General features: G+C 40.0%; 1 protein-coding gene across 2 annotated transcripts in view; it reads right to left on the reverse strand.

The window, feature by feature from the left end:
* Positions 1-3491, reverse strand: part of LOC105034809 (uncharacterized) — a 125533-nt gene extending 122042 nt beyond the window's left edge. The window contains exons 1-3 of one of the 2 annotated variants that reach the window (XM_010910104.4): positions 3300-3491; positions 563-882; positions 380-473 (exon numbers count right to left, since the gene is read on the reverse strand). In XM_010910104.4, coding sequence (XP_010908406.1) covers positions 380-473; positions 563-880 — 412 coding nt within the window. In that variant the 5' untranslated portion in view covers positions 881-882; positions 3300-3491. The remainder of the gene's footprint in view (positions 1-379; positions 474-562; positions 883-3299) is intronic. The other variant, XM_010910103.4, reaches the window with a different exon arrangement.
* Positions 3492-23432: the final 19941 nt, after the last annotated feature.

Here is a 23432-nt window from a genome sequence, read left to right on the forward strand (position 1 = left end):
AAGTTTTTCTGTCTTCTCCAAACTAAGGCTATATTCTTGTCCAAGTCCTTAGAATAGTCTTATTGCCTAATCATGCATATTCAGCAAGTTCCATATAAAGCATTACAGACCTAAATCCACATGTACATATTGTGTCCCAGAAAAGGCATTTTTTCAGTTATCTAAAGATGTCTAAGCAATATATTTGAACACTAAAGGTCTAAAGCAACAACTAATAGCTCAAAAAACATTATCCAGTAAGCTGCAAACAAATATAGAGCAACTACTAGGTCAGGTAATGCAAGGATCAAACCCGAATAAGATATGAGACATGGATGAACATAGTGCGACAGAATGCAATATAATAATATAAGCATAAAGGTACTATTCTCACATGTACCTTGTTCCATAATGATGTCAATAACTGTGTGAAGAGGTATGTGCTTCTCAACATTTGTAGACCCTAGGAAAGGCAAAAAGGAAGGTCTTCTGGCCTACTTGCAAAATTACATCATGTCATGCACAACAATGGGAGCCAATAAGCAGAGTATAAGAAAACAAATATAAGAAAACCAATAACTACCTTGTAAACTATCTTGTTGGCTGTGACATAAAGTTTGCATGAAGATATATCCTTCTGCAGCACATATCGTCTGACAGGCAGATACAGAAGCATAACTACACCAACTCCCCAGGCCAAAACAAGCAATAATGATATCAAAACCCATATAATTGTGTCACATTGCACATGATTTTTTGCAAGCTCTTCAAATGAGGCTCTGTACAATACTTTTCCAGAAATTTCTGCTTCCTCGTCATCAATCTCAGATACAGGATTTGCTAGTAAAAGCTCATCTGATTCACTTTCTTCATGTAAACTAATAGCATGACCAGTCAACATTCCTACAATTCAGAGGAATCGTGTTGTAAATCAACCAGAAGATCACATCTGCTAAATAAAAAAAAAACTGACAAAAAAGTATAGTAATAAATATGTTATGCTACAAGTTGGACAATTCTTCATCCATCTTTCTTTTCCCCCTTTTTGGGTGGGTTGGGGGGGTTCATGCAGTCCAGATAGCTCTATCATAGAGGAATTTTATTTAGAGACTTAAATTTCCAGCACATAGGAAGTACGTGCCATCCCAGGAAAAAGAATTGCCAGGGTCATTATAAATATGAATGTAAACATGAGTACACAGTTCTCACCATCAACATAGAACAATCAGCAGTTACATTGAGCATTAAGGTTCATTTTATACAGAACAAGCCTCTAAGCAAGTTGAGGAGCCAAGATCTCTTTCATATGGTCAAATTTTAAGGAAGTGTGTGCTACAAACCAGTCAACTTTCGAGAGTCCTATAAACAGAGGTTCAAGAGGAGAAAGTCTCATTAAAGTAGTCAGCCACCTCTTCCGAAAAGAAGCCCACTAAACCCTGTTGTAGTTTGGGCATCACTAACCAGTCACCTTTGAGAGTCCCATGAATTTAGCAGGAAACAAACTTGTTAAAGCAGCTGGTCAGCTATTTGGAAAGAGTTTGAGTCTAATTTCTGCCCACTTTTAGGTGAGATTCCACAATATCCTACCTGTACTTTAAATTTATCAGGGACAAAATTAGAGTTACAGAAGATGATTAAATGCAATGTAGATATAATTGCTATTTCAGCAGTCCCTTTTGTGTATGCAAACACAGATGGTTTGTGCCATGAAATTAATGTTTTAGTTTCACTTGATTACTGAAATAATATTTGTTAATTGTTGTAATCAAGTGAAATTTGAAAATTTTTATCTAAAATCTCACGGCCTTGATTCCAATTTAGGAAAAACAAGTTTGAGCTCTTTCTGCATTTCTGGTATTTAATGAAGTTCTTGAGAGTATTCGATTACTTTTTCTACATGTGCAGAGCTGTCTAAACCACAATAACAACAGCCTTGGTTCTAATTTAGGGAACTAATTTGAGCTCTTTCTGCATTTTGGTATCTAATTAAGTTTCTAAGAGAATTTGATTACCTACATGTGAAGCATTGTTTAAAGTACAAGAAAACCAGTGCAACAATGTTTAAAGAGGCAAATTATCAGATTTCACGTGGTTGGTAGAACATACAAGTGCTTCAACTTTATTCAATATGATGATGCCAAAAATTGGAATGAGGATTTTGGCTGGTTCATTTAATCCTTCATCCTGGGTTCTCATGACATGGATTAAGGTGGTGAATAGGCATTTCAACAATCAATTGTTGAACCTCCGATTGTACCATGGAAGAACTAAATGAAACATATTAATCAGAAAATGCTCTTTAAAAAAATGAGAATCAGAGTTGTTAGAAAGTTAAAGCATATCACATTACTTGATACGACGATGGCCATAAAATACTACTTTGCTAAGAAGAACAACCTAAGGAAATGAAAATGAGATTCATCAAGGATAAGATAAAAGTCGAAAATCTATTATAGTACTGCATGGAGGACCACATATTGGACAAGCCAACAACCACTTGACACCTCAAAGAGATGAAGATTAAAATGGAATTATGGAAGGCTAGTAAATTATAGCTGGTGACAAGCGGATGTGAAGGTCGGGTGGCTTCCTTTTGGTGTGTCTCCCTGAATGTAACTTTCTAGCCGACCCTAAATAGTTGGGAAAAGACTAAATGATTACGAAATAAAAAAAGAGGATGCAGCTTTTTCTTTCCTTTTCTTCGTTAAACTTCCATTTATGTGTCTTCTGAGTGATTGTTTTATTTACTTTGGTAACACCTCCTCATCACCAATTATCAACAAAACCATTCTCTAACACTCAGACTATGCAATGTTCTCCAACACAAGGAACAACCTTCAGAGCAACATTTGGCCCTATTTTACCTCAAATATGCCAAAACAAACGCTTCCTCAAATCTGGAAGAACTGAAAGAAGATGGACGCCAACTACAGATCCGTAATTCAGTCCTTTCAATCACAAGACTGCATTCCTCAAGAATACTCTCGACATTCTTGTGAGCAGAGTAAGCCTCCACGAAGGCAAAAGGAAAAAGGGATAAGAAACTACACTTGCTGTTCCTTTTCCCCCCATTTTTTTCCCATACTCTTCGTCCGCCCACTTCCATTTTATCATCTAAAAGCCAAAAAAAATACTAGCGAATGTCTAACTAAAATTCATATTGTCAGAAGCATCCAGGCGCCATCATCAGTACGACTGCATGAAAAGGAACTGAAGAAAAAGGAAATTTTGAGTACTCCTTTGGGATGAATTTCACGTATAAGTTTCCAAAAACTTAAAAAAAAAAACTAATAAGGAAGCAATATAATAGAAAGAATCACCTGGGACTGCCGGAGTGGAAGTTATCTGAATCCGTTTGTCAAGGAAGAGGAAAACGTTTGATTGAAGCAACGAGCGCGAGATTTTAGGGGTTTTCAAGGGCTGTTTTGCTGCTGCCCAGCGATCAGAAACGACCAACCTGCTGCCCTCTCTCACCTACCCCAAACCTTCAGAAATAGCCACTTGGGCCGTGAGCGGCCTCGTCCAAAGTCAGGCCATCGTCCCCAAGGGTGGTACTTACAAACTCATCCAAGCCCAAGGCCTAAACGAGATGGGCCGGCGGTTTTTTTGTTTTTTTTTTGATAGAATTTTGGTCAAATATTTAAAGAGAACTCGGCGGACCCGGACTCCCACTATAAGCCTTTCTAGGCCATTCTTTCTAACACGCGGTCCATTGGATCAGTTTTCTTTCTGCTTCTTCTTCTTCTTTGTTGTTGTTTAACTCCTAATCCCTCTCAACCATATAGTGATAGTAATACCACATAATGATAGTAAATAAGAAAAGAGATTGTGAATTAAAAGAAGGGCCACTCTACGAGCCCTCGTCCTCGTCGGCAGGAGAACCAAATGTTAAAAATTTAATATTTGAGGTCTTTCTGAGCCTTTTTAAGATTAAACAACATAAAAAAAGAGTGTCCTATAAGTCAATCGTAAATGTGTTACGATGAAACTTTTCTTTATGATTTTCTAACTCATGTAATGATATTTATTATTTGATAATAAAATAAGATATTGATTCATCATATTAGCTGCATCTTATTATGTCTAAGATTATGATGAATCCCAAAGATTAGGATAATGATTTTAGGAGATATGAATGGATCATGCTAGTGAGACCTAAAACTCTAAAATCCTAATCTTAAATATTTCTGATCGTAGGAGCATTGAGTCAGGGATCAATGTTCCAGATAGACTGACACATCCTATGTATGCTCGATGGAGAGGATGGCAGATCTCACTAGCCACATGTATATGGGACACTAATACAAAGATGTGGGTGCTCATTTGAAAAATGAGTCCACTGAATTGACTCGATGAAAGAGAACATCTTATGGAAGCCTTACTTGCATGTCAAAAATGGTTCTCTAAGTGGGAGTTATGCAAGTGATCCTTAGATCTGAGACTACTATAAAATCTTATGCACATAAATCCATATTTTGGTTCATACCCAGGTATGATATTAAGATATGTACGGGGGGTGTTCTGGATATGTTGGAGTATGTATGAAGATTATGAGTAGGTCAACATGAAATCAAACATCCTAGTAAGAGGAGATCGCATCCTGTGAATTCTCATCTCTAGATGATTCAGAAAAAGTCTTTTGGCCAAAAACTGAAAGAAGATTAGAAAGAGTTTCTAATGCTTCTTTATCGGAGTCACATTGGTTAATTGAGAATCGATATGAATATGTGTTTGAATTTGATATGATTCAATACTCGTGAACATATTCAGGATGCATGGATGATCGAAGGATTGAATTGCATGGTAACTTACCACTGAAGGATATACTTGATATTTTTATCAAATTTCATATCTTCTAAATAGTCATAATACATTGCTAGACGTCAATCTTGACTTGTAGATTTGATCGAATTAAAGAGTTTAATTCGATTGCCAATTAGAAAGGATTCTAATTGTTGAGATCGGATTAGCTAGATTGGACCTTAATCGATTAGATTAGAATCTAATCAAATTAGGTCAACTTATACCCAGATTTACTGCTGGCTAGATGTGAAACCCAATGGGTCATACACATATAAAAATTGGCCAAGGATCTTTTTGAAAAAGGTTGATTGAAATTTTGGATTCAATCAGGGTTCTGATAAGTATACTAGCATGTGTGGAAATCCTAACTCCTTTGGAGATCAATTTGGTCTCATCCTGTTGGGAATAGTGTCCCAAATCAGACGTCAGTCTGCTGACGATTGTACTCATTTTTGTATTTGTATATAAATTATGAATTAATAAAAATTATTTTGACATTTTTCATCACAAAATGTTTCATCTTCTAATGAACTCCTATGTCGTGGTGAAGTCTTTAGGACTATTTAGACTCGACAAAGGAGGATTTGTCGTTTAGTCTTGGGGAGAAGACAGCCGAGCTTCAACAAGTGAAAATCCAACTGTCGCTTGAGCGGAAGGCCGTCGCGGACGCAGAGGCGGAGTCCGAATTCTGTGGAAGCGGCGTCGAGAAGCGGAGGCTGAGAGCCGGCGACTTCGTCAGGCGCTCCAGGATACGCTGCGGAAGAAGGAAGAACTAGAAGAAGCAGTGGAGAACCTGAGGCAGTCCTGGTTGAGGGATGGAGGTGATAACCCTAGGTCGGAGGGAGCGGGGCCTCCTTAGAGCTCTTTTGTAGTCACCCCCTTTTTCTTCTCTTTTTTTTTTGTCGTTTTGTCCTTCTTTCCCTGGCCGTCCCGGCCCTGTAGTACGTATATCGGAAATGGAAAAAGAGCGTTTTGTGTTACCTTGTTCACGTGTAGCACTGATATTGTCGTCGGTTGAATCTTTCTGGTCGTTTGGCTTGTTTGACGTAGATGTCGTCGTGGGGGGGCTCTTTCCTTTCATCCGACCTTGTTACGCGGCCGAGTTTCGCCACCATTATTAACCCTTGCTGCAGAAGTGGCGGATGGAGCCCGGTTCCCGTAGGAGGCCGGGTGAAGTCTTCCTTGGCGGCGGAACCCGGCTCCCGTAGGAGTCCGGGTGAGGTCTTCCTTGGCGCGGAACCCGGCTCCCGTAGGAGTCCGGGTGAGGTCTTCCTTGGCGGCAGAATCTGGCTCCTGTAGGAGTCCGGGTGAGGTCTTCCTTGACGGCGGAACCCGGCTCCCGTAGGAGTCCGGGTGAGGTCTTCCTTGGCGGCGGAACCCGGCTCCCGTAGGAGTCCGGGTGAGGTCTTCCTTGGCGGCGGAACCCGGCTCCCGTAGGAGTCCGGGTGGAGTCTTCCTTGGCGGCGGAACCCGACTCCTATAGGAGTTCGGACCTTCCATTTTGCTTGAGCCGGCGCGAGGTTCTCCTCTCGTTACCAGCCTGGCTTGTGGGGGCGCGTTAGGGCGCTGTAAGGCCTCTCCCCCCTCCGGTCTAAAAGAACCGGGCCTTCAACTTTGCTCATGTCAGGACGAGGTTCTCCTCCTGTTCCTGACATGGCTGTGGGGGCACATTAGGGCATTGCAAGGCCTCTCCCCCATCCAGTCTAAAAGAACCGGGCCTTTGACTTTGCTCAAGTTAGGGCGAGGTTTTCCTCCTGCCCTAACAGGGCTGTGGGGGTACATCAGGCGTTGTAAGGCCTCTCCCCCATCCGGTCTAAAAGAACCGGGCCTTTGACTTTGCTCAAGTTAGGGCGAGATTTTCCTCCTGTCCCTAACAAGGCTGTAGGGGCACATTAGGGCGTTGTGAGGCCTCTCCCCCCATCCGGTCTAAAAGAATCGGACCTTTGATCTTGCTCATGTCAGGACGAGGTTCTCCTCCTGTTCCTGACATGGCTGTGTTTTTGGAGGGATCATATCCAGTCATAATACATCCACGCTAGGTGGGAGGAGCATGTTAGCTAAAAAGAAAAGTAGGTTCAAGGTGAAATAGTAAGCGATACATTTACAGTATTCCCGCTCCTCCTTGAGGCCCTCCGGTGATGGAGTCGATGGTCCCGATGGGAGGCCGGTCCCCGGGCTGCTCCTCCCTTTTCTGCGGTTCAGGCGGTGGGAGGGCTCTTGGCCGGTCTCCTCTACCCTCAGGCCTGCGACGGACGAATCTGTCGAGCCGACCTCATCGGATGAGCTCCTCGATCTCGTCCTGGAGCTGGATGCATTCCTCCGTGTCATGGCCGTGGTCACGGTGGTAGAGGCAGAACTTGTTGGGGTTGCGCTTCCCGGGGTGTGTGCGCATCCTCTCCGACTTAGGGAGCTGCTCCCTGACCTCCATCAGCACCTGGGCCTTCGAGGCGTTGAGGGGGGCATAGTTGCGGAACTTTCCTGGTGGGGAACCCCGCCGAAACCTGCTGTCCAGGCTCCTCTGCCTGCGTGCCCGGGGCGGAGTATGGGCGCGCTTAAGTCCAGGAGGAGATCGGGAGCGAGGCCGAGCTTCCTTTGGCCTCTTCTCAACTGCGGGCTTACTAGAATCTCCCGCCTGACGCTCCCTTGCTGTCTCTTCATCCTTCATTTTGAAGGCTTCTTCCGCTCGGGCGTATCCTTCAGCCCGAGCCAGTAGATCAGCAAAATCCCTGGGGTACTTCTTCTCCAGAGAGTACAAAAGATCATTCTTCTGAAGGCCACCTTTCAGGGCGGCCATGGCAACTGACTGGTCCAAGTTCCGGACCTCCAATGCTGCGATGTTGAAGCGGTTGACGTAGGCCCATATGGACTCCCCCTCCCTCTGCTTGATGTTGATGAGGGACTCCGAACCCTTCCGGGGATGCCGGCTGCTGACAAAATGGGCCACAAATTGGTGGCTCATTTGATCGAAGGAAAATATGGTACCCAACTTCAGAGCCGAGTACCAGTTCCTTGCTGCTCCCTTCAAAGTAGACGGAAAAGCCCGGCACAAGATGACGTCAGGAGCGCCGTGAAGCAGCATCATCGTTCGGAAGGCCTCCAGATGATCAACCGGGTCCGACGTCCCGTCGTAGCTTTCGAACTGGGGAAGCTTGAAGTTCGGCGGGATCGGTTCCTGCATAATCATTTAGGAGAAGGGAGGGTCAGTGCAAATATCCTCACCATAAGCGGGAGGCATGTGGCGGAGTTCTTCGATCCGCCGGTTCATCTCCTGGAGCCTCCGGTCCAAGAAATTCTCTCGACTTCGAGTCTCGAGGGTCTTTTGGCAGAACGGGGGTAGGGATCTTCCAAGGGTGGAGTCATGATCCGACTGAGGGCTCTCTACCCTCGGATTCGCCTTCCCGGGAAGGACGGGGCGGCTGGCCCAGGTGGCCCGCCCCGCCGCCGGGTTCTGGCATTCCGGAGATGCCCCCTCTGGATGCGCCGACGCCTGCGGTTGCTGCTGCTGCATCGCTTGTACGGCTTCGACGAGGCCCTTGACCTGCTGCGCCAGTAAGTCAAATTGCTCCGCGCCGACCGCCGCCGCCGGAGGGGGAGGAGGAGGAGGCTGAGAAACTGGAGGGGAGGTCGGAGCCTGAGATCTGGCCGCGGAGGCGTAGACCACCGTGTGGACGCCTTGCGCGGAGGCATCGAGTGCTGATCTCGTGGAGAAAGATTAGGAGTGGGTGACGGAGAGATGGTCGGAGACGGCTCCGTTGAACACTCCTTCAAGAACAAGGATGCTGCGAAGGTTCGCCCCCCTTCCTCTAGCGCCAATCCTGTTGGTACAAAAATCTGCTTGCGCCGGAGAAGCTGGAGTCGGGGAAGCCGCGGTCGCCGCCGGGACCTGCAAGGGAAGTCTAAACCGGAGGTGGGGTTGCTCCGGCAAGACCCTCCGACGCTCAAGTCAGTTCTCTGCCTCAACAAGAATGGAGTGCTCGAACGGAGAATTTAGCAGAGTTTTGAGATAGAAAAATGAGCTTAAAGAATAACGTATCTGGGTCCCCCTTTTATAGGCGGAGGAGGCAACGGATTGATGGCGACGTTTGTAACCGTCTGGTAGTGGGCCGCCCATGGTCAGGGGAATTGATTGCAAAGGATAGTGGGGTAGACGCGTGGCCATCATCGTGGCTCGCCACGTGGAATCTGTTACGAGGGGTGGAGCAGCGTCCGTTGTCGTGACTCGCCAACGGATGGGAGAATCGCATGGAATCCGTCGCAGGAGGTGGAGCAGGTTCGTGGCCGTTATTGCGGCCGTTTTAGGGTTAGATCTTGAAACTTTTTCAAGATCAGACAGCGAAAGACTAAAATAAATCAAAATTTATCTTATAAAATTAAAGAATCTCTAAATCTAAGATCTTATTATTTGATTATTATATGATATTAAATCAAAAATTAAAATATAAAAAACAAGAACTACATGTTGATCATATCAATATGTTTCTATACTACATCTAATGTATGTAAAATATAATAGATCAGATCTATTACCTTGCAAGTTAGATATTCTAACTTTACTGATCCAGACTTAAGGATGATGTTATGAGCCACACATGCATCCGACCTCTAGGAGTCGTCCACACGAGTCCACGAATCACGATCAGAAGTCTTAGTCTAGGAAATCAGCACAGTATGCTAGTACTGTACTGATCCTTCTTCGATGGTTGATCAGATGCCTCCTTCTTCTTGATTTAGACTCTTCTAAAAATGAAAAGTAGGAGAAGGAGTTTTAAATATGAGATACTCTTAGAAAACTCACAGATGGAGGAAGAAAAGAGATGAACTCAGTAACCCTAGAAGAAGACCCTCTTCTTCTTCTCTTTGCTCTAACCCAGACACTTAGTTTTGTGTCTATTATATCTCTATGCCTCAATACTCTTTCTCTTTGATTTTTACATGCCTCAAAGTTCTCTCAATGCTCTATAATCCATGAAAATTTTAAGAAGAAATTGATCTTAAATAAAAAGATATGAAGAATCCTTGTCTAGGTCAAATACCTAGTCAAGGAAAATCCAAACAGGGCAAGACAAGGGGTGCCCAACTCATGGGCGCCCCCTCTTTCTTTTTCTACCATGGACCACCAGCAAAGGGTGTACAATATGTGTCATAAAAGTCATAAAAATTTCAAAAAAAATCTGAGTAAAATCAGTGCCATAAGGAAAGAGTTTTGGTTTCTAAAATTCTATCTCATAGAATTTGAAATCCAAACTAATTCCTACTTTGACTTGGTCTACAACCACATTCCATATAAGAGAGAAAAAGTAAAAAACTTTAGGCATACGTGAAGGCCTGGGAGAGAAGGTTTTGTCACACAAAATAAGAGAGAGTGGGCGTGGGGGGCTAAGGTGGCGCAAGGTGGAATCCTAGTCTTACTAGGATTCAGTCTATAACTTGTTCAAATTTGATTTCTCAAACCAAGTCAAATCAAAATCAAATCAATCCAATTAAAATAAGTCTTAACCTAATTAAAAATCTAATTTAATTAGATTAAATTAGATTTAAATCTGATTTAATTTTCTAATCGAATTAGAAATTAGGTTGACCCAAGTCCTAATTGAACTAAGACTAGTTTTTCCTTACACTTGGCTTATCCAATAAACTAATTGGACTTGATCCAATCAAGCTCAAACCAAATCTAATTAAATTATATTCAATTAGACTTCATCTCAGCCCATTGGTTTAATCAAATTAAGCTAATTAGTAATCAAATTTTTAATCGATCCTCATATAATACTTGCACTAGGTTAAATATCAATCGTATTGATCGTTTAACCCTAGAACGATTCTTAATCGTTGATCAACCATCCGATCGGATCGTGAACTCTAATGTGTGTGATCTCATAGGTCTGAACCTAAGTTGGTAGTATAGAAATAAATTTCTGTATCAATCAAAGGGACCATCTAGCAATGGTATCTGACGGTCGGATAGGTCGAATGTGTAGAACAACATCCTTAGAACCCATGCAGATATAGTTTCCATATAATTAATCTTCTTGACCAAAATACTCATAGGATACCTCAGAGTTTAACTGTCAACTCTGATCAGGTTGTCCACATTATATTTCAAAATATCAAATCCATCTGATGGATTATCCTGGCCAAGGTTTTGCTAAATTGAAATACAGCGACTTATTTTTCTCCAACTCTTGGAGTGGTCAATCCCATCTCGATCACACTCTGACTTCGCAAGTACTTGACTGTGCCCAGAAGCCTTCCATCATTGAATTAAAAATTCAGTTAGTCCAGTACCAAAGCACAGTGAGTTGCTTGCAAGTCACTAAGGCGATCTCAGATCTAAGGGACACTTATACCTATATCTCATCAGAGACATTCTTGATAGTAGAATGCTCTGGAGTTGGTCACGTTCAATGATGATGTACCTTTACATCTCACCTGTATGCCATACCAGTGTCTTCACACTCCTTGGTTAAGAGGACAACCAACCCATATGGCCTATGGTGACCTATGCTCGATTGAAGCTGTCGTCCTTATTAACAGCCTATCATTTGGTCGTGAACAGTTTTAAGGACTAATTGATAAATCCTCTCTTTATCGAACCTAAATAGTCCTAAGGACTTCATCACAACAACGGAGTTCATTAGAAGATGAAAACTTATGATGAAAATACCAAAAATATATTTTATTTATTAACAAATCAATTACAATACAAGATTGCTCAACCGTCAACAGGTTGACGATTGGCTTTTAGGATATATTTGTCAACAACTCCCATTTATCCTAAAGCCACTCGGCATGTATCTAATACCCCTCTTCGACTTGTGGTTGTCGAACTCCTTTACCGCTAGGACTTTAGTGAAGGGGTCGGCCAGGTTCTCCTTTTCATCGATCTTCTGAAGGTCGACATCATCTCGATCCATGATCTCTAGGATCAGGTGGAAGTGGCACAAAATGTGCTTCGTCTGCTGGTGTGTTTTGGGTTCCTTCGTCGGAGCTATGGCACCAGTGCTGTCGCAGTAGAGCAGGACTGGACCGTCGAGGGAGGGTGCTACTCCGAGCTCGGTAAGAAATTTTCTCAGCCACAGCTTTTTTTGCAGCATCCGATGCTGCGATGTACTCTGCCTCACAAACAGAGTCTGTCATAGTATGCTGCTTGGAACTCTTCTAGCAGATGGCTCCACCATTCAGAATAAAGATATAACCCGACACGCTTCTGCTGTCATCATAGTCAGATTGAAAGCTGGAGTCTATGAACCTCACAAGTTTCAGATCTGACTCGCCATAAACTAACCATTGGTTCTTAGTATTTCTCAAATACTTAAGGATGGCTTTAACCACTTTCCAGTGATTTTTCTAAGATCAGATTGGTATCTACTCACTACTCCTAGTGAGTATGCCACATCTGGCCTTGTACATGTCATGGCGTGCATGATAGATCTCACGATTGAAGCATATGGAACTCTACTCATATGCTCTCTCTTTTCAGAAGTTGTCGGACAATCCTTCTTAGAGAGAGAAATTTCATGACCTATCGATAGATAGCCCTTCTTGGAATTCTCTATGTTGAACCTCTTTAGCGCAGTGTCTATGTACGTGGACTAGGATAACCTAAGCATCCTTTTAGATCTATCCCTATAGATCTTCATCTCTAGGATATAGGATGCTTCACCCAAGTCCTTCATGGAGATGGAAGAAGGTGAAAGGTTCCTTAATGTTGGAGATAGAAGATCTGTTCCAGTTCTAGCATTAGGGACTATTAAGCTTGTATTCAAGTCTAATGTAATTATTTTAAATATTATTTTTGTGGATCTTTTGGCCATGTACAGTTATGATATTTTAATAAAAAAAATAATTTTAATATCATTATGAATGGTGTTAATGTGATGAATGAACAGCTAAATAATGATATTTACATATGATCACAATCTGTTAATATAATGTACACGTCCAACAAATGCCCTAGAATTAGTGATGTCTCTGATATCTACCTTTGGCATTGTAGGTTAGGTCATATTAACAAGAACATAATAAATAGATTGACACAAGAGGGAATCTTCGAAGTCAGTGATTGTGAATCACTCCCAATCTGTGAGTCCTGTCTTCTTAAAAAAATGATCAAATCACCTTTTACTAAAAAAAGTGAGCGAGCCAGTGAAGTTCTAGGTCTGAAACATACTGATATATGTAGATCAATGAACACTAATACCAGAGGTGGATATTATTATTTCATTATGTTTACAAATAACCTATCGAGGTATGGACATGTCTACTTAATGACACATAAGTCAGAATCATTTGAAATATTTAAATAATTCCATAATGAAGTGGAGAAACAACTTAAAAGAGTATTAAAACTCTTCAGTTTGACCGAGGAGAAGAATACCTTTTCAGTGAGTTTCTGACATACTTAGAAGAGAATGAGATTCTCTCATAATGGACCTCTCCTGGAACACCACAGCATAATAGTGTATCGAAAAGAAGGAATCGAACCCTGTTAGACATGGTTCGGTCCATGATGGGTTTTACAAGTCTGTCGATTTCTTTTTGAGGATACGTACTCGAGTCAGCTTGTTATATTTTAAATAAAATTTTGAGTAAGTCTGTAAGTAAAACACTGTATGAGATACAGACAGGACGTAAGCCAGCACTCTCTCACCTTAGACTTTAGGGATGTCCAGCTTTTGTCAAACATTTGAAAACTGACAAGCTTGGACCTAGGTTTAACAAATATCTATTTGTAGGGTACTCAAAAGAGACCAAGGGATATTACTTCTACTTTGCTGACGAACAGAAGGTGTTTATCAGCAATAGGACAGTCTTTGTAAAAAAAAAAATTTTGGTGAAAGAACTAATGCCTCAAAGATTGAACTTGATGAAGTTCGATCGATAGAAGAACCGACACAATTCAATAAACCCATAGAGTCAGACTTGATTAGATCAAATCCGAAACCTATTGTAGAAACATCTTTAAGGAGATCCGGTAGAGTATCGCGTCAACCAGATAGATACTACGATTTTTTAATCCGGAATGGAGATCCAGTTAAACTCGATGAGAACAATGAGGATCCGATCACCTATATGGATGTGATGCAGAGGTCTGACTCCGATAAGTGGCTAGAAGCCATGAAATTCGAAATGAAGTCCATAAAAATCAACAATGTATGGATATTGGTTGACCCACTTGAAGGGGTAAAATGCATAGGGTGTAAGTGAATCTTTAGAAAGAAGAGGGACGCAGATGGAAAGGTGGAGACCTATAAAGTCTGTCTGGTTGTCAAAGATTACTGTTAGCATTATGGTATTGACTATGATGAGATATTTTCTTCTGTGACAATGCTCAAATCTATTCAGATTATGCTGTGATAGTAGTACATCTAGACTATGAAATTTGACAAATGGATATGAAAATAGCCTTCTTAAATGGAGAGCTAGAAAAAGAGGTGTATATGATATAACCTGAAGATTTTATATCCACAGATGAGTCTAAGATGTACTAGCTTTAAAGGTCCATCTATGGACTTAAGCAGACATCTCAGAGTTGGAACATGCATTTTGATAAAGTAATCAGAATGTATGGCTCCATTAAAAATGGAAAGGAATCCTACATATACAAATGGGTTAATAACTCTGTGGTAGTATTTCTTATTTTGTATATCAATGACATTCTCTTAATCGAAAATGACATCCCTACATTACAGAGAATAAAAATTTGGTTGTCATCATAGTTCTCCATGAAAGACTTGGGAGAAATATCCTTCATCCTTGAATTGAAGATTTATAAAGATAGATCTAAAAGATTGCTTGGATTATCCCAGTTGACGTATCAATATACTATGCTGAAAAGATTCAGCATGGAGAATTTCAAGAAAGGCTATCTTCTGATAGGTCAAAGAATTTCTTTCTCTCGAAGAGTGATTGTCCGATAACTCCTTAAGAAAGAGAGCATATGAGTAAAAATTCATATGCTTCAATAGTGGGATCTATTATGTACGCCATGACATGTACGTGATCAAACGTGGCATACTCATTAGGAGTAGTGATCAGATATCCGTCCGATCTAGATGAGAATCACTGGAAGGTCGTAAAGACCATAAGTATTTGAGAAATACTAAAGATCAGTGGCTAATCTATGGAGAATCTGATTTAAAGCTTGTGGGATTTACAGACTTCAGTTTTCACTCGGATCATGACGGCAGCAAGAGCGTGTCAGGATATATTTATATTCTGAACGGTAGAGCAATCTACTGAAAAAATTTCAAGCAGCACACTGGAGTAGACTCTACTTGTGAGGTGGAATATATCGTAGCATCTGATGCTGCGAAGGAAGCTGTGTGGTTATAAAAGTTCATCAACGAGATCGGAGTGACACTCATCCTTGATGGCCCCATCTTGTTGTATTGCGACAGTACTGGTTCCATTGCTCAAGCGAAGAAATCGAAGTCACATTAGCGGACCAAGCATATTCTGCATCCTACCATCTGATCCGAGAGATTATGGATCGAGGTGACATCGAGCTTCAGAAGATCGATCGAAAGGAGAACTTGACCGACCCATTTATTAAAGCCCTCGATGTCAAGAAGTTCGAAGACTAAAAATCAAAGATGGGTATACGATACTGTACTGATTGGCTTTAGTCCAAGTGGGAGTTATTGAAAATTGTGTCCCAAAGTCAATCGTCAGTCTGTTGACGATTGTGCTTATTATTATAATTGTATATGAATTATTGAATTAATAAATATTATTTAATTTTTTCATCACTGTGTATATCTCATTTTGAACTCCTGTTATGTGATGAAGTACTTAGGACTATTTGATTCGATATAGGAGGATATATCGTTTAGTCCTTAAACCTTAAGTTTATAACCAAATAATATACTATTATTAGGATGATAGCTATATCAAGTATAGGTCATTGTTTGCCATGTACGTTGGTTGCTCTCTTAACCAAGGAGTGTAGAGACACTGGCATAGCATGCAAGTGAGACGTAGGAGTACATCTCACTGAACGTGATCAATTGCTGAGCACTCTGCTGTCAAGAGTAGCTCGTGAAGGATATGGGTATAAGTGTCCCTCCGATCTGAGATCACCATGGTAACTTGTAAGCAACTCACTATGCTTTGGTGTCAGACTACCTGAATTTCTAATTCAGTGATTAAAGATTTTTGGGCCTAGTCAAGTACTTGCGAAGTCGGTGCATGAGTCAAGATGGAATTGACCCATCTGAATAAGTAGGAGTTAATGTATCAATGTGTTTCAATTCAGTAAAACCTTGGTTAGGGTAATCCATGTGATGGATTTTAAAAATTAAAATATAATGTGGATGACCATATCAGAGTTGGTAGTTAAACCCTAGGTCACCTTAGCATTTGGGTCAAAGGGATGAATTATACGGTAACCATATGCCAATAGATTCTTGAATGATGCTTTGTAATCTTTCGATCTATCTGGATGTCGGGTATCATTGCTAGATAGTCACTTTGATTGGTATAAGAAGATTGTTTCCATACTATCGATTTAGATTCAAACCTATGGGATCACACTCAAAAGAAGTTTTTAACTGATCATATGACTGATTGTTGCTCCTAGATTGATTTTGATGATTACAAAATAGTTTGAAGGGATACAAATATTTTTTATTTTTGAAAAAGTCCTTATGCTCTACAGGGGCAAAATCATAATTTCATCAAAACTCTGATTTGATAGTATCATCTTGTAGAACAAATGATTTGTAATCTATTGGTGAAGATTTCATTATTTTTGGACTTATATTTTTGAAGTTATGAAGGTTTGAAGTGCATGAGTCGACTCATGAGTCCACTCATGGCACAATGAGCTGATTGGCACGCTAAAATCCTGTTGGCACGCGACCTTTTTTGGCTTGGCACGGCTTGTGAGTCGACTCATGAGTCGACCCCTCGACTCATGAGTCGACCTCTGTTAGTGTGGGCCAAAATTTCCAGAAACTTGATTTTCTGGATGTTGCATCAGAGGTCGACTCATGAGTCACCCCTGAAGCATGAGTCGACTCATGAGTCGACCCCTGCGACAGGATTTGCCTGTAACGGCTAGTTTTTGGCCAGATTTAGTTGCTTTTAATGCTCACCTTTTGTGCTCTAACGGCTCTTTTTCTGGCTAGTTTGTTTTCCTTTGTTTCTTAAGGCTATAAAAGGTTTCAAAAGGTGGAAAACAAGTAGGAGAGACATCCAAATATTCAAGAGGCATTCAAGAGATTTGAAAAGAGAAAAGAAAGAGCATTCAAGAAGGCATTCAAGTGCATTCAAGAGAGGGTTTCTCAAGCCAACTTCTCAACCTCATTCAAGAGCTCATTTAAAGCCCTCAAGAAGCCTTCAATCAAAGCTCACCAACTCCTCAAGCATTTATTCCTTTTCTCATCCATTTTGAGGAAATCAAAGAAGGGCTTCTTCTTTTGAGTAAAGCGTATTTATTGTTATTCTCGCTCATTTAAGGAGCTATTCTTGTACTTATTTGTGCTCTAAACTGATTTTATCTTGTGAGTAATTTTTTGTTTTGGAGGGTTTCCAAAACAAGGGAAGGTTGATCCGAACCTGAAATCGGAGTGTATTGGGTCGGCTTGTACCCAGGAAACAAGTGGACTAGCTTGGGATAGCTAGTGTCGGAGGTTCTGACGTTTGTATTCGGGTTGAATACAAAGTATAGTGGATTGGAATTCCCAAGTAGAAGCTTGGGGAGTGGATGTAGGTGCAAGGTTGGCACCGAACCACTATAAATCCTTGTGTTTGTGGCATGCTTTATTGTTTCTCTTTAATTCTCCATTATATCCTTGCATTCTTGCTTTAAGCAATTAATCTCAAACTAAAGTCTCTCTCCTCATTCATCAAGCTTTTGATATATATTTTTCATAAGTAATTAGTTAAGCCTAAATTCTTTAAAACCCAATTCACCCCCCTCTTGGGTTGCATAGCTGGGCAACAAGTGGTATCAGAGCCCGGTGCTCTAGCCCTTCTTTGATCTAACAATCAAAGAGCCAAAGATCTATGGCAACCCACGTCGGCACTTCTCTAGCCGAGGGGCAATCCACCAACCGACCTTCACTTTTCAATGGGTCTAATTACACCTATTGGAAAGCTCGGATGAAGATATTCATACAAGCACTAGACTATGATATGTGGAGTATCATAGTGAACGGTCCTCACACACCCACCAAGATTATAGATGGTGAGGAGTCAACCAAACCCGAAAGAGAATGGGATGAGGTTGATAAGAAATTGGCATAATTAAATGCTAAAGCTATGAATGTTCTCTATTGTGCACTTGATGCAAATGAATTTAATCGCATTTCTACCTGTGTATCTGTTAAAGAAATATGGGATAGGTTAGAAGTAACCCATGAGGGAACAAATCAAGTAAAAGAGTCTAAAATAAACATGCTTGTACATAAATATGAGTTATTTAAAATGGAGTATGATGAGTCCATAACTGCTATGTTTACTCGTTTTACTAATATAATTAATGGTTTGAAGAGTCTTGGCAAATCTTATACTAACAGTGAGCTTGTAAGAAAGATTCTCAGGTCATTGCCAAGAACTTGGGAAGCCAAGGTGACTGCCATCCAAGAAGCAAAGGACTTGAACACTCTAGCTCTAGAAGAGCTTCTTGGATCCTTGATGACTCATGAGCTTAGCATGAAGCAACATCAAGAGGATGAAGTCAAAAAGAAAAGAACCATTGCCCTCAAATCCACAGCTTCTCCTGATGAAGAAACTGACGACACAGAAGATGAAGAACAGGATGAAGAGATGGCACTCATCATCCGGATTCAAGAAGTTCCTAAGAAAAAGGAAACAGGGGATGAGAAAGAGACCTTTCACAAAAGGGGAACAAAGCAAAGAGAAAGAGAAAGATCAACCCCTTATATGCTATGAGTGCAAAAAGCCAGGGCATTTCAAATCCGAATGTCCACAACTGAAGAAAGGTCCCAAAAAGTTTAAGAAGAAGGCAATGATGGCCACATGGAGTGCGAGCGATGACTCAAGCTCCGATGAGGAGACTTCAACAGAACAAGCCAACCTGTGCCTTATGGCACATGAAAATGAGGTAATTTCTGAAATCCCTAGTGAATTCACTTTTGAAGAATTGCATGAAGCCTTCAATGATTTAATTGATGAATTGAAGAAACTAGGAATGAAAAACAAAAAATTGAAATTGAAAAATCAATCCTTAGTAAAACAAGCTGAAAACCTTTCAATTGAAAAATCCACTTTGCTTCAAGAAAACCAAAGCCTAAAGAATGATATTAACAAGCTGAAACCTATAGTAGATAAGTTCACCTTAAGTTCAAACAAACTAAATAAGATTCTTGAAAATCAAAAGGCCGTATATGATAAGGCTGGACTTGGTTATAACCCCTTAAAGAAACAAAAATTTATGAAAAATATTTATGTAAACTATTCAAGTAACAAGTCTACCAATATTACTTGTTTTAAATGTGGTAGAATAGGACATAAATCTTACACTTGTGCAAACACAACTATAAAGAAAATATGGGTTCCAAAAGGAACCATTTTGACTAACCAAAAAGGACCCAAGAAAGCTTGGGTACCTAAAACAAAAACTTGACATTTGTTTGTAGGTGTGTCTAGCATCCCATGGAGAAAACAGGAAATGGTATCTGGACAGTGGATGCTCGAGACACATGACTGGTGATGAATCACAATTCATCACGTTTGATGCTAAGGATGGAGGGATGGTCACCTTTGGAGATAATGGCAAAGGAAAGATCATCGGGATAGGTAACATTGGTATCACTCCCTCCAAATATATTGAAAATGTTTTGTTAGTTAAAGGTTTAAAGCATAACTTACTTAGCATTAGTCAATTTTGTGATAAAAGGTATAAAGTTTTTTTGAATCATCTGTTTGTATTGTGACTAGTCCTATTAATGATGGCATCAAATTTATAGGTCATAGACATGGCAATGTTTATATGATAGATCTAAATGATTTAGCCAAATTAGACATGCAATGCCTAGTATCCTTAAATGCTAAAATTAATGAGACTAGTTGGCTTTGGCATCGTAGACTTGCTCACATTAGCATGCATTCTCTTTCAAAATTAATTAAGAAAGAATTAGTTCATGGCTTGCCTAAACTGAATTTTGAAAAAGATAGAATTTGTGATGCATGTCAACTAGGTAAGCAAACTAGAGTTTCATTTAAATCCAAAAATATTGTTTCAACTTCTAGACCTTTAGAGCTTTTGCATATGGACTTATTTGGACCAACTAGAACCACTAGTCTAGGAGGAAAACGATATGGTTTTGTAATTATAGATGATTACTCTCGTTTTACTTGGGTTTTCTTTTTGGCACACAAAGATGAAACTTTTCATATTTTCACTAAATTTCATCGAAAAATCACTAATAAAAAGAATTTTCAATTCAAAATATTAGAAGTGATTATGGAACTGAATTTGAAAATCAAGACTTTGAAAAATTTTGTGATGAAAAAGGAATTGGCCATAACTTCTCTGCTCCTAGAACACCCCAACAAAATGGGGTAGTTGAAAGGAAAAATAGAACCTTAGAAGAAATGGCCCGTACCATGCTTTGTGAAAGCAACCTTCCAAGATATTTTTGGGCGGAAGCTATTAACACAGCATGTTACATTCTAAATCGTGCTTTAATTAGATAATTTTTTAAGAAAACCCCTATGAACTTTGGAAAGGAAGAAAACCAAATATTGCATATTTTCATGTTTTTGGTTGCCGATGTTTTGTATTAAATAATGGTAAGGAAAGACTTGGTAAATTTGATGCAAAATCAGATGAAGCAATCTTTCTGGGTTACTCCTCCACTAGTAAAGCTTTTAGAGTTTTTAATAAAAGAACCATAATAGTTGAGGAGTCCATTCATGTTGTCTTTGATGAATCTAACGATCTTCCTTCAAGGAAGAATGAGGGTGTTGATGATGCAGATCCATTAATAGAAGGTATGAAGGAGATCACTCTGAAAGATTCAGCTACTCCAGAGGACAAGGGACAAGAAGACAAACAAGATGAGAGAGGTGAAAAATTCAAGAACAACCTCAAGGTACAGATGACCTACCCAAGGAATGGAGGTATGTTCACAACCACCCTAAGGAGTTAATTATTGGTGATCCTATGCATGGGGTAAAAACTCGCTCTTCACTAAGAGAAGTGTTTAATCATTGTGCTTTTGTATCTCATCTTGAACCAAAAACCATTGAAGAAGCTGAAAAAGATCATAATTGGATTAATGCAATGCAAGAGGAACTTAATCAATTTGAAAGAAATAATGTTTGGACTTTGGTTTCAAGACCTAAAAACTGTTCAATAATTGGCACAAAATGGGTCTTTAGAAACAAATTAGATGAGCATGGTAATGTAATTAGAAATAAAGCAAGATTGGTTGCTAGAGGATATAATCAAGAAGAAGGAATTGATTTTGATGAAACCTTTGCACCTGTTGCTAGATTAGAAGCTATTAGACTTCTACTTGCATATGCTTGCTTTATGAAATTCAAATTATTTCAAATGGATGTTAAAAGTGCATTTTTAAATGGATTTATTGCTGAAGAAGTTTATGTAGAACAACCCCCTGGATTTGAAAATCATGCTTTTCCTAATCATGTTTTTAAATTAAATAAAGCTTTATATGGATTAAAACAAGCACCTAGAGCATGGTATGATAGACTAAGCAAATTTTTACTAAATAATGGTTTTTCAAGAGGTAATGTAGATACAACCCTCTTTATCAAAAGAAATCAAAATGATATGTTAGTTATACAAATTTATGTTGATGACATAATTTTTGGGTCTACTAATGAATCTCTTTGTCAAGACTTTGCTAAGCTTATGCAGGGGGAGTTCGAGATGAGCATGATGGGAGAACTCACCTTCTTCCTCGGACTCCAAATCAAACAATCAAAAGAGGAATCTCCATCGCCCAAAGCAAGTACACCAAGGAACTACTCAAAAGATTTGGAATGGAGAACTCCAAACCCATTGGCACACCAATGAGTCCCTCATGTAAGCTTGACAAGGATGATGAAGGTAAATGTGTAGACTTAAAATACTATAGAGGCATGATTGGATCATTATTGTATCTAACTGCAAGTAGACCTGATATCATGTTTAGTGTTTGTTTATGTGCTAGATATCAATCTAATCCTAAAGAATCTCATTTGAATGCTGTTAAAAGAATCTTTAGATACTTAAATGGTACTCAAACTTTAGGGTTATGGTACTCTAAGGACTCACAAATTGATCTATTAGGATATTCTGATGCTGACTTTGCTGGATGTAAATTAGATAGAAAAAGCACAAGTGGAACTTGTCAATTTTTTGGAGTTAACCTAATCTCATGGTTTAGCAAGAAACAAAATTCGGTAGCACTGTCTACGGCTGAGGCCGAATACATTGCAGCCGGAAGTTGTTGTGCTCAAATCTTGTGGATTAAGCAACAACTCGAAGACTTTGGAATTAAACTTAATGAAACACCAATAAGATGTGACAACACAAGTGCCATAAATCTATCTAAAAATCCTATTCAACACTCAAGATCCAAACATATTGAAATAAGACATCACTTCATAAGAGAACATGTTCAAAACAAAAATATAATTCTTGAATATGTTTGCACCGAAAATCAATTAGCTGATATCTTTACAAAGGCCCTTAGTGAGGATAGATTCTGTGAAATTAGGAGAAATCTAGGAATTCTTGATCCATTTGCCTGAATTAATTTTTCAATTTCCAATGATTTATTGTCAAAATTTCTTAGAGCTTAATTTCCAACACCTTTCTTGGTCCCAAAAGCTTAAGTTTTTCATTCTAAAAACTTATCTTAGAGCTAAACTCCTTCTCCCCAAATTTCAAATTTTTCTGGAATTTATCCACATTTTTCCTGATTTTCTGAACTTCATGAGTCGACCCCATGAGTCGACTCAATGGCAAACTTGTAAATCCCACCAACTTCCAAACGGGCTTAAGGTTTTTATATAAGGATTGCTGTTCGTGAGCCGACCCACACGGTTGTCTTCTTCCTTCCAAAACCCATCCTCCCCACTTCCATTAGCTCCCATTCCAAGACTCAAGCTTGTGGAACTTCTCTCGCCTTCTCTCCACTGCAAATCGCCTCTTGGGGAAAGGTCTTTTTGTGACTTCTTCCCTTGTTCATCACGGTTGGAGCGTGCCCTAGCACTCCACCGTCCCTCTCAAATCCACCCATTTTCTCCACCATAATTCCATTTCACTCTCTTGTGATCCTTCCTCCACTCTTTCACTTGCTCCTCAAGTCTCCTCGCCTGCTATTGAAGAGATTATGGCTCCAAAGATGAAGCTTCCCCAAAGGAGAAAGTCTGTCCGAAAACTTGAAGAAAATGTCAGAAAGAAAAGGCAAGCGGCACAGTCCTCCACTGCTCCCACTCCAACTTCAGTTCAAGGTCCTTCACATTCCTCTCAAAGCCCCAATAAGAACCCTCTTTCAGATAGAAAAGTAGAAATCGGGAAAAACATAGACTTCCGGTTCTTTGAAAATGAGGGATTTTTTTTTGCAACCAAGATCAAAAATCAAGGATGGAGTTTTTACTGTACCCTTAAAGAAGTCACCTATGTTGACCTAGTTAGGGAGTTTTATCAGAATCTAATTTATGAA

This window comes from Elaeis guineensis, chromosome 11 (genome assembly GCF_000442705.2).
Source record: "Elaeis guineensis isolate ETL-2024a chromosome 11, EG11, whole genome shotgun sequence".
In the NCBI taxonomy this organism is placed as follows: Eukaryota; Viridiplantae; Streptophyta; class Magnoliopsida; order Arecales; family Arecaceae; genus Elaeis; species Elaeis guineensis.